This window comes from Sapajus apella, unplaced genomic scaffold (assembly GCF_009761245.1).
Source record: "Sapajus apella isolate SASKATOON/1434 unplaced genomic scaffold, GSC_monkey_1.0 scaffold97, whole genome shotgun sequence".
Classification (NCBI taxonomy): Eukaryota; Metazoa; Chordata; class Mammalia; order Primates; family Cebidae; genus Sapajus; species Sapajus apella.
In genome coordinates, this window is record NW_022437037.1 from 2,359,009 (window position 1) to 2,371,491 (window position 12,483).

At 43.0% G+C, this 12,483-nt stretch overlaps 1 protein-coding gene across 2 annotated transcripts in view; it reads left to right on the plus strand.

Annotated features, from left to right (window-relative positions):
- STXBP1 (syntaxin binding protein 1) overlaps nt 1–12,483 on the plus strand; it is an 86,380-nt gene that overhangs the window by 31,227 nt on the left and 42,670 nt on the right. For both annotated transcript variants that reach the window (XM_032257319.1, XM_032257321.1), the window contains exon 2: nt 12,135–12,184. In XM_032257319.1, coding sequence (XP_032113210.1) covers nt 12,135–12,184 — 50 coding nt within the window. The remainder of the gene's footprint in view (nt 1–12,134; nt 12,185–12,483) is intronic.

The following is a 12,483-nucleotide window of genomic DNA, read 5'->3' on the forward strand; positions in this document are numbered from 1 at the left end:
TATTTATCTGTCAGTAGTCATTTGAGTTGTTTTCACTTTGGTTATTATGAATAATGCTGCTAGGAACATTCATGTACAAGTCTTTGTGTAGACATATTTATTTATTTTTAAAATTAATTAATTCTGTAGCATAGTGTAAGAGAAGAAAAAACAACAAAAAAGAAAATTAATCAATTAATCATTTTTTGAGTCAGGATCTCACTCTGTTGCCCAGGCTGGGGTGTAGTGGCACTATCTCAGCTCATTCCAACCTCTGCCCTCCAGGTTCAAGCAATTCTCTTGCCTCAGCCTCTCAGGTACCTGGGATTATAGGTGCATGTCACATGCCTGGCTAATTTTTGTATTTTAAGTATAGACAGGGTTTCACCATGTTGGCCAGGCCGGTCTTGAACTCTAGACCTCAGGTGATCTGCCTGCCTCAGCCTCCCAAAGTGATGGGATTACAGGTGTGAACCACCAATCCCAGCAACATACATTTTAAACATCCTTAGCATATACTTAGGAATAGAATTGCTGAATCTCTGTGGTTATTTGAGGAATTGCCAGCCTGTTTTCCACAGCATCGGTACCATTTTACATTCTCATCAGCAGTGCATGAGGGTCCAGTGCCTTTTTATCTTACTGCACTTCAGGTGTAATGCCTTGTTTCTCAGACTCTTTGAGGTAAAGAAATTGATTTTTATGTTTTTTGTATCCTCTATAGGCTTCAAGTGGTTATCTGCATTTTATTATGCGATTGCTAGATACTGTTTCTTTGAGCTTCAGTGATTTACTTTGTAAAATGAGGGTGATATAATTCTTGACCTCTGCGGGCTACTGGGAGCTTTAAATGAGATGATATATGTAAAACACATAAGGAATTATCTCACATATAATGAACCTTCAATAAATTTCAGATATTGCTGCTATTATGGGCATTTTGGGTTGTTATTGAGAATAAATTAATAATTGATTTTTTTCTTTATTTTGAGAAGGAGTCTCATTCTGTTGCCCAGACAGAAGTGCAGTGGTACAGTCTTGGCTTCCTGCAACCTCTGCCTCCCAGGTTCAAGCGATTCTCCAGCCTCAGCCTCCCGAGTAGCTGGGATTACAGGCTTGTGCCACCACACCTGGCTAATTTTTGTATTTTTAGTAGATATGGGTTTTAACCATGTTGGCCAGGCTGGTCTCAAGCTCCTGGCCTCAAGTGACCTGTCTGTCTCTGCCTCCCAAAGTGCTGGGATTACAGCTGTGAGCCACCGCACCCAGACAAGTTTGTCTGCCCTCCTTCCTTCCCTCCTTCCCGCCTTTTCTCTCTCTCTCTTTCTTTTGGAGTTTTGCCCTGTCACCCAGGCTGGAGTGTAGTGGCATATTCTCAGCTGACTGCAACCTACACCTCCCAGGTTCAAGTGATTCTCTCGTCTCAGCCTCTCGAGTAGCTGGGACTACAGGCGGGTGCCAACATGCCTGGCTAACTTTATTTGTTTATTTATTATTATTATTATGTTTTAGTAGAGACAGGGTTTCACTATGCTGGCTAGGCTGGCCTTGAACTCCTGACCTCATGATCCACCTGCCTCGGCCTTCCCAAGTGCTAAGATTACAGGCGTGAGCCACTGTGCCTGACTGAGGTTTTTAGTAAGAGCTTTGAAAAGTATTTTGGCTAATGTTGTAATATCTCAATCAGACACTGGTTAAAAAATTAGCATATAGGGGAATTATCAGATGGTGGACCTTCTCCCAAGCCCCCAGCACAGTTAAACTGTTGAATTTCCTTTGAGCACTGATCAGTTTCCGAGGTGATGGTGTTTATTTCTTTGTGTTTATTGGCTGTCTCTCACTTCCACACCAGAATTTAGGCATTTTGTTTAACTTGCCCATCATGATCTTTCCGACGCCTAGAAGGATGTCTGCCACATAGCAGGTGTTCAATAAATATTGTTGAATAGATGAGAAAAAAATGTATGCAGAGAAAAAACCAGGAGACAGGAGACATATTACAAGCTCATGGAGAAACAATAAGTCACTAACTTCTTCCTTACTAGGAAGGTAAAAATACTATTTAAAATAGGTGGTAATGGTGCCAGTGATAGCCAACAGGGTTAAGTACTGTTGTAAACACTGAGCTAAGTTCTGTACAGGCATTCACTTATTTAATCCTCATGATAACCCTATGAAGCACTAGCAATCTTCCCATTTTACAGATGGGGAAACTGTGACACACAGAGATTTAATAAATTGCCCAAAGGCACAGCTAGTGAGTGGAGGAGCAGGATTTGAACTTTAACTGTCTGGCTCCAAAACCCATTTGAATCCCTTTGCTTTACTGTGTCAAGCTGATCATAGCAATATGGCAGAGAAAAGGACACCTGGGTTCAGTGTCAGAGTCTAGCCCATGCTAGCACCAGAGAGACCACATGTGCAGCGGGAAGAACATACAGACGGGGGTCCAGCGAATAGTTTCTGCTCATGCTAGAGTGACCGATTAGTGGCTTACCCATTCCAGATGGCTGTCTTCTGCAGAGAGTATCTCAATCCTCAAATTGGGACCTGGGACCTGGAACCTGGCTTTAGCTGATCTCTGAGGTTCTTTTCGATTTTAAAGTTTTCAAGCCCCAAAGAAGTAGAATAATTGAAAATTACTTCGCCTCCCCAGGCCACAAAGTGACATCGATCATAAAATTTTACTAGCCTCCTGTGTTAGTGTTTATGTTTACAATAAAGTCCTCACTAATTTGCTTGGAATAAATCAGCCAGCCTCCAAGTAGACTGTCTTATGAATACATTTAAGGAGATTTGTGCAAATTATTGTATGTTCGTATTATGGAATGCTATGTAGTTTAAAAGCATGTGGTAGGTCAATGTGAAATGATACAAGAGAAAGTCTATAATATATGAGCAGAAAATGTACTTGCAGAGCAGTGTGAATAATATCCCAACTGAAGAACTGTGTACATGTGCATACCTCCTCACACCTGGGTGTATGTGCCTAGGAAAGGATCTGTAAGGGCACGCCCAAAACCTTTAATGGTTGTTTTTCCCTCAAGAGGTGGGGTAAGGAGGGAAATTTCACTCTGTATTTATATATCTGTTGTTTGTTTGTTTACAAGAATGTGCTTCTTTTACATTATTAAGAACTATATAAAGGCAAAAAGTTAAAGTGATTTATAATTAGGTTACCAATAGTGTATGTATAAGTGTTATTTCCAAGAAAGGGACCTTGAGAGTACTTGGAAGACTTGTTCTCAAGTATTCGCACCATTTCCTGCAATCTTGTTGAACATTAACTTATTCCACCTGTGAAGATGCAGTTGTTTAGCAAGGAGACTCTTCAGCCCCGCACAAGACATTTGAAGAAACGGTTGCTGCCTTTGCTGTCAGGAAAGAGGAACAGACTACCCAGAGCAGAATTTCCAAAAGCAGATTGAACCTTTGGGGGCAGAGTTCCAGCCCAGTGTAAACTGGTAAAGAGTGAGCCCTCTTCCTACAATCTGATTATTGCTGCTGTGTAAAAAGTCCTCTTGATTTTTATGTATTTATTACCTACTGCCTTACTAAATGTTTTAATGTGGCTAATCATTTTGATTTCTGCAGATAGATATATATATCAATATTACCAATATTGTAACTCATTTTTTTTCTTATCTGACTGAATTTTTGGATACATGTTAAATAATAACAATTTTAAAATACAGACCTGTGTTCTGTGTTATGACTAAATGCCTTTGACTTTATGTTGGCCTCTGCTTTTGCTCAGCATTAACTCACAGATAGCCAGGGGCCACTCTCTGTCTTCTCAGAAGAGGATAAGGGTCCTTATGCTTAACTTCATATTTTCTTTAATTTGAAACAGGGTCTCACTCTGTTGCCCAGGCTGGAGTGGTGCAGCAGCAGGAACAGCTCACTATAGTCTCTGTCTTTTGGGCTCAAAGGGATCCTTCCATCTCAGCCTCCTGAGTAGCTGGGACTACAGGCGCGAGCTACCACACCCAGCTAATTTTTGTGTCTTTTGAAGAGATGGGGTTTTGCCATGTTGCCCAGGCTTAACTTTATATTTTCATTTAGGATTCATATATGTTTGGTGCTGTCTATACGTCCATTATTCCAAAAACATATACACATGTTTACTGCAGATCAGAGAAGTTTTGAAATTTTTGGTGAAATAGCTATGTAGTTTGCTATCAGAATATCTTTATGATTATTATTATTATTATTTTTTTTGGGACGGAGTTTCACTCATGTTACCCAGGCTGGAGTGCAATGGCGCGATCTCGGCTCACCGCAACCTCCGCCTCCTGGGTTCAGGCAATTCTCCTGCCTCAGCCTCCTGAGTCGCTGGGATTACAGGCACACGCCACCATGCCCAGCTAATTTTTTGTATTTTTAGTAGAGACGGGGTTTCACCATGTTGACCAGGATGGTCTCGATCTCTTGACCTTGTGATCCACCTGCCTCGGCCTCCCAAAGTGCTGGGATTACAGGCTTGAGCCACCGCACCCGGCCTATCTTTATGATTATTTAAAAACTATTTTAAACATTTGTTTCCTTTTTTTTTTTCTTGAGACAGAGTCTCTCTTTGTTGCCCAGGCTGGAGTGCAGTGGCGTGATCTCGACTTACTGTAACCTCTGCCTCCCCAGATTCAAGTGATTCTCCTGCCTCAGCCTCCTGAGTAGTTGGGATCACAGGTGCCTGCCACCATGCCTGGCTAATTTTTGTATTTTTAGTAAAGATGGGGCTTCACCATGTTGGCCAGGCTGGCCTTGAACTCCTAATCTCAAGTGATCTGCCCACCTCAGCCTCCCAAAGTGCTGGGATTACGGGTGTGAGCCACTGCGCACAGCCACGTTTGTTTCCTTTTAAGAGGATTTTTACATTATGTTAAAAATCTTGATTGGTGGAAGTTAAGTTTCATAATTTTCCTTTCTCTGTATGAATAATATGCTTTTATAGTGCTATCACAAAAGGTTCCTTTTGCAGAGTGCCTCATATGTTGCACTGGACTAAGTAAGCATTTTATCTCATTAATCTTCACAACAGGCTATTAAAGTATTATAATTTTAATTTTGCACATGAGAAAACTGAAACTTAAAACATTTTAAACTTGGCAAGGAGCCTGTAATCCTAGCACTTTGGGAGGCTGAGGCAGGTGGATCACCTGAGGTCAGGAGTTTGAGACCAGCCTGGCCAACATGGCGAAACCCTGTCTCTACAAAAAAAACCACAAAAATTAGTTGGGCATGGTGGCGCACACCTGTAGTCCCAGCTACTAGGGAGGCTGAGGCAAGAGAATCACCTGAACCCAGGAGGTGGAGGTTGCAGTGAGCTGAAATCTTGCCATTGTACTCCGGCCTGGGCGATAAAGGGAGACTCCTCCTGGAAAAAACAAAACAAACAAAAAAAGTTTTAACTTGCCCAAGGTCACACAGCCAGCAAATGCCTGAATCTGGATATGTTAGCCCTGGCCTAACTTTATCACTTCCTTGGGCATTTTGGGGGGTAATTTTGGCTTGGCCAGCCAGCATTACCCCCTGAGACCCCTGGAGTTCGGACAAGAGGATGCCTTTTAGAGGAACATCTACTGTTGAGTCAAAATAACTGTGGAATTCCCTGTACTCTGGATTGGTAAAAAGAGGCGGGAGTTATGGCTGAGGTTGACTCTCTTAGTTCCCTCAGCAACATGAAGGCAATTTCTCACAACCTGGAGAAAGTAGATCCCTGTGCCTCTGTGTGGTGTGGGCAGTGTGGTGCTCTGGGGCTACAGTGCAGAATCTTTGAATCGCCTGCAATCTTGAGGACTTTGGCTGCACTTCTCCTGAGCTTCTGGCCCATCTAATATTAGTCACGTTACTCAGGTGTTTGCATGTGCCCTGGGCTCAGGGCATCTGGCATATGTTACTGTGGAGGGCAGTTGTAAGTCCCTCCTGGGTTGTGAGGGTGGGGCTTCACGGGGAGCCGCAAGCCCTGAGCAGTCCCTGTAGCGATCCCTGGAGCCTGTGTTTTGGGACTCTAGTTGAAATATTGGGTGCATTTGAAGATGTCCCAGATCATCTTAGACCACCAGCCATTTTTCTGAGGACATGGCAGAGATTTGCCAAGTTTGGGAGTCACCCAGGACCTAGAGGGTGTGATTAAGAAGGAACCTACTTTCTGGCCCATTTGTCTATGAGAGAAGCAGAGTCCACCAGATCCTTCAGTATTATGAAGAAATTGAAGCTGCCCCAGTCTTTTGAACACATCTCCATAGACTAGATGGATGGCGGAACAGACACTTGGCTGTAGATACACATGGTTTGGTATGCGGAAGTAAGACCTCCTGGCTGGACCTGCTTCAGAAGGCTTATTTGTTTCTCTCCACATGAAGAGGACTTAGGAAGGAGATGAAATGCGATTGCGAGGGATTGTGAGGAGGTAGCCCAAGCTACTTGATTCTTAATGCTAAACTGAATTCTAATCCTTGTTTCCTTTTTGGTATTGGATTAGAAAAATGTAGGGCAGGATTAGAATTGGCTGTTAACAATACCCAGAACAAATATATACCCTGAGAACTTTGGAAAGGAAATAACTTCCTAGGAATGGTTGCGGCTATAGCAGTAATTTATGTGTCTTTTAACACTTGTGGTACTTGTTTATTATTATTTTTACTATTATTATTATTATATGTGCCTTTTCCTATCAAAAGGTGACTTAAGTGTAATTTTTTTTCAGTAAATTTATATTAATTTTTAGTGGCAAGAAAGTTATTCATCCTCAGTAATATGCATTCAGATGAAGACAGTGAAATATACTGTTTTCTGCTGTCATTGTGGCAAAGATGAAAATAAATAAACCTCAAGATATTTGATCAGTTAGTATGTTAATTTGGAGAACCACATAGTGCTGGTGAGGGTGGGAGACATACTTTTGGAAAGTCATTCAGCAGAGTTTATCAGGAGCCCAGAACATTTAGACATTTTACTGGTTTATTCCATACTCAGAAAGCTGCCCTAACAGAACAGTTCATGTTAAGAAAAGCCCTGGGCACAAAGTTGTTCACTGACACATTATTTTGAGAGCATTTTTCTTATGCAGAAAGCTTGGGACAACATTGGAAGGCACAAATTGGCAAGTAAAGATTAATTATAACATTATTGCACACAAATAAGCTTTTGGTATGAGTTTTTCTAATTTTCCTGTGCATATCTGCTTTAAAAATAGTTGTTGCAGGCCGGGCGCGGTGGCTCAAGCCTGTAATCCCAGCACTTTGGGAGGCCGAGGCAGGTGGATCACGAGGTCAAGAGATCGAGACCATCCTGGTCAACATGGTGAAACCCTGTCTCTACTAAAAATACAAAAAAAATCAGCTGGGCATGGTGGTGCGTGCCTGTAATCCCAGCTACTCAGGAGGCTGAGGCAGGAGAATTGCCTGAACCCAGGAGGCGGAGGTTGCGGTGAGCCGAGATCGCGCCATTGCACTCCAGCCTGGGTAAAAAGAGCGAAACTCCGTCTAAAAAAAAAAAAAAAAAAATAGTTGTTGCATATTTTTTTTGCCCTTCGCCATATATTTTGAACATTTTCTTTCTCTTTTGTGCTTATATATGAAAACTCTAACCTTATTTGAAACTAGCCTTCTTTTCTTGTACCTCGACAGCTGAACATTATTTGGAAAAAACATTAAGCCGCGTGGTCTAACTTTAAATTCACGGTCATGAACGTTAAAGTAGTCCTTAGTACTGTGAATGCTAAAACATTTCCATAGCACATTTACTTGCCCAATCTCTGGGAAGATATGTAATACCTTCTTTCTTCAAAGCTTCCATATATAACACGCCTCTGCCACTCTTAGCCAATGACTTCATCTCCAACAAGGAAACCCCTCACCTCTGCCACCATGTCTCCAAGCCCATTTGTGACTTTCCTGTCCTTCCCACAGGATGCCTCCTGTCCCAGGTCAGGCTCTCCTCTTGTGTCTCAGCTCAAGCTCCTTCCTCCTCCTCAGGGACTTCCTTCGTTTATTTCTCCATTATCTCTCCTGCATCATCAGTTTCCCCTTCCCTTTTGACTTTTTACCAGCATCACTAAAAATGCTGTAATCTTTCACGTCTTTAAAAAACAAATCCTGCCCTTGCATTTATGTCTCTGTCTACCCTGTTCGTTTTCATGCCTTTTCTCTGCTACCTTTTAAAGCAAAACTTCTTTAAGAGTTGTTGAGATAGTCTGTCTTGTCTTCCTCCTCTTCCATTTTAATCTGGCTTCATTCTTATTATTTCACTGAGACACTTATCAAGGTCTACAAAGACCATGTCTGTCCTCATCTCATTGCTCTTATCAGAGTCATTTTTGGCAGTTGTCCCTCCTGCCTCTATTTGATGATAAGTCCCCAGTGTTTCACTCCAGCTGAGGTTGTGCTTCCAAGCCCAAGAGCTACCTCCAGCCACCTATTCAGTGTCTTCCCTTGAATGTGTCTTAGCCATCTCAATCTTTTCTTTTCTTTTTTTTTTTGAGACAGAGTCTTGCACTGTCGCCCAGGCTATAGTGCAGTGGTGCGATGTCTGCGCGATGTTGGCTTGCTGCAATCTCTGCCTCCTGGGTTCAAGCAATTCTCCTGCCTCTGTCTCCCAAGTAGCTGGGACTACAGATGGTGTGCCACCACACCCGCCTAATTTTTTTGTATTTTTAGTAGAGACAGGGTTTCACCATGTTGGCCAGGATGGTCTCCATCTCCTGACCTTGTGATCCGCCCGCCTCAGCCTCCCAAAGTGCTGGGATTATAGGCGTGAGCCACCACGCCCAGCCAGCCTTCTTATTCTTAAAACAACTAAAATAGAACTCCTGATGTTCTCCTACAGACCAGTTCTTCTCCTGCTAAAGCTCCCTGAATGTCTCTACATCAGTTTCTTGGCTTAAACCAAAAATCTGGGAGTTAGCTATGTTTCTTTTCTACCACATCTAGCTTATCAGCTAGCCCTGCTGGCTTTACCTCCACAGTCTATTATATCCAGTCTACCCACTGCTCCCCATCTCCTCTGTCATGCCTGCACTGTTGGAAAGGCCTCCTGACTCCACTCCCTGCTTCTGTTCTTGCCCGCTCCATCTTGGATCTCAGTAGCTCATCAGATTACGTCCTTACCTTCTGTGGCTCTCCAATGCCCTTCAGATAAACTCACACTCCTTATCAAGGACCACGAGGCTCTATATGATCTGACCTCCAACTCTAGCTTATATCATCTTCATTTCCCAGAAAATGTCAAGCTCATTTTCCTTTTTCCACAAGACTTTGTGCTGTTCCTTCTCCTTTTCCTAGTTCTTGGCTGACTTCTTCCTCGTTGGGTCCATCTTGCTTAGAGTGGCCTTGCCTGACTCCCTACTTAAGTAGGCAGTCCACACCCTTTTTAGAAAAATCATAGCACCTTATTTATTTACTTTGGAGCACTTATGAGAAGATGCATTTGCTCTTTCCATTTAGTGGCTGCCTCCTTCCCTAGAGCAGCAGCTCCACAGGAGCTGAGCGGCATAGTATCTTGTTCATTCCCATGGCCTAGTACAATGGCTGGCAAGTAGTGGTTACCAACAAATGCTTATTGAGTGAAAGCTGGAATGAGTGAGTATGTATTTTCCCATATAATTATTTCCAGTGGATACATAGTATTCCATTGTACAAATGTAACCTAATTAACTTAATTAACTTAACCACTGCCTTATTATGGATATATTGGTTTCCAGTTTTTCACTACACTGAAACATGCAAAGTAATCTAAATGGTTATTGGGAATGTTGTTGACAGTGGACTATTATGCAGGCATTTAAAATCCTAGGAAGCATTTTTATTAAAATGGGTGAAATGAGTATGTTAAGTGACAAAGCGTAATATAAAATTACATACCTACAGCATGATCTTCTTTTTTTGAGTCAGAGTCTCCCTCTGTCACCCAGGCTAGAGTACAGTGGCATGATCTTGGCTTACTGCAACTTTGCCTTTCTGGCTCAAGTAGTCCCACTACCTCAGCCTCCTGAGTCGCTAGGACTACAGGTATGTGCCACCATGACTGGCTAATTTTTGTATTTTTTTGTAGAGATGGATTTTCACCATGATGTCCAACCTGGTCTCAAACTGCTGGCTCAAGTGATTTGCCTGTCTTGTCCTCCCAAAGTGCTGGAATTACAGGCATGAGCCACCACACCTGGCCAACATGATCTTAACTATGTAAAAGTGCATAGAAAAAGCTAGTATGAAATAAACTGTGTGTTTTTTTGTTTTGTTTGAGATGGAGTTTTGCTCTTTTTGCAAAGGCTGGAGTGCAATGGCACTATCTCGGCTCACTGCAACCTCTGCCTCCCGGGTTCAAGGGATTCTCCTGCCTCAGCTTTCTGTGTAGCTTGGATTACAGGCGTGTGCCACTAGGCCCAATTAATTTTGTATTTTTTAGTAGAGACAGGGTTTCACCCTGTTGGTTAGGCTGGTCTCAAACTCCTGACGTCAGGTGATCCACCCACCTCCAGCTTCCCAAAGTACTGGGATTACAGTCATAAGCCACCGTGCCCGGCCAATAAACAAAAATGTTAATTATGCATTTCAAGTTGGCATGATTACAGATGCCACACCCAGCTAATGTTTGTACTTTTAGTAGAGTTGGGGTTTCACCATGTTGGCCAGGCTGGTCTTGAACTCCCGACCTCAGGTGATCTGCCCACCTCAGCCTCCCAAAGTACTGGGATTACGGGTGTGAGCCATCACGCCCGGCCTGATTGTTTTTTAGTACACAAGTAATATATGGAGCCAGGTATGGTGGCTCATGCCTGTAATCATAGCACTTTGGGAGGCCAAGGTGGGCGGATCACCTAAGGTCAGGAGTTGGAGACCAGCCTGATGAACATGGAGAAACCCCATCTCTACTAAAAATACAAAATTAGCTGGGCTTGGTGGCACATGCCTGTAATCCCAGCTACTCGAGAGGCTGAGGCAGGAGAATCACTTGAACCTGGGAGGTGGAGGTTGTGGTGAGCCAAGATCATGCCATTGTACTCCAGCCTGGGCAACAAGAGTGAAACTCCGTCTCAAAAAAACAAGTAATACATGGAATTTTTTTTTTTTTTTGAGATGGAGTCTGGGTCTGTCGCCTGGGCTGGAGGGCAGTGGCGCAATCACGGCTCCACTTCTCAGATTCAAGCAATTCTCCTGCCCCAGCCTCCTGAGTAGATGGGGTTACAGGTGCACACCACCACACCCAACTAATTTTTATATTTTAGTAGAGGCAGGGTTTCACCATATTGGTCAGGCTGGTCTCGAACTCCTGCCCTCAGTTGATCCGCCCACCTTGGCTTCCCAAAGTGCTGGAATTACAGGTGTGAGCCACTGCCCCTGGCCAGAATTTTTTCTTTATACTTTTCTGTCTTTTCCAACTTTACTGCACTGTGTGTGTGTGTGTGTGTGTGTGTGTGTGTGTGTGTGTGTGTGTGTGTCTGTTTTATAATCAGGAAAAAAGTGCTTAAAACTTTAGGCACTTATGACATACCGGATTACTAAAGATAGTCAAAAGCAGAGTTAGGAACCATCGAGTCTTAGAAAATTGTCTGTTTGAAGCATACGTGCTGATGACAGCTGTTGCCCTTCGAGTCACTCTGGACATGTGTTACTTGGGTTTTCAGAGTTGCAAGAATGAACTTTCCTATGGAGCCTCACAGCTGGTCATGTGTGTGTGTGTTTGTGGTGTTCAGGAAACAGGGCTTACCAAAATGGTGATTTGGGGATGAGAGCTCTCTGCAGATGTGCTCGGTGTTGGGCTCAAGCCATTTTCCAGTCTCAGCCTCCCGAGTAGCTGGGATTATAGGCATGCAGCACCATACCTGGCTAATTTTTGTATTTTTAGCAGAGAGTGGGTTTCATCATGTTGGCCAGGCTAGTCTTGAACTCCTGACTTTAGGTGATATACCCACCTCGTCTTCCCAAAGTGCTATTTTGTTCATCACTGAATCCCTAGTATCAATTACAGATGTGAGCCACCATTGCCTGGCCAATAACTATTTTTATGGTGGGTTGATTATGGCTCAGTAAACCAGTTGGTGAATTTCATGATTCAGAAGCACAAAGCCTAAGGTGGGAAATGATCTTGTCTAACAGAGAGATGGAGAAGTCTTTGATATTATATTAAATTTATTTTCTCTTTCTCTCCTTTTTTAGAGATTATGCATGATGTGATAAAGAAGGTCAAGAAGAAGGGGGAATGGAAGGTGAGTAGAAAGTGCAGTTAGTGGCCTTAAAGGTGAGTTCGCATGGAAAAATCAGAAGGGAATGAAGCTGGAGGAAAATTGTAGGCAGGAATGAGGGCTTTTGCTGTGTTCAGAGAGTACAGAACACTCCTGGATTGGAAAAAGTTTATCTTCTCTGCCTTACATTTCATATGGCCTTGGTTAAGAGGTCTGTCTGTCATGAAGCTTATCTTAAAGACTACCTGGTCAGGCAGTTAGCAGTGGAACTCTTTTGTTCAAGCAAAGTACTTCCTGGAATCTGTTAGATAAAGCAGAAGAAG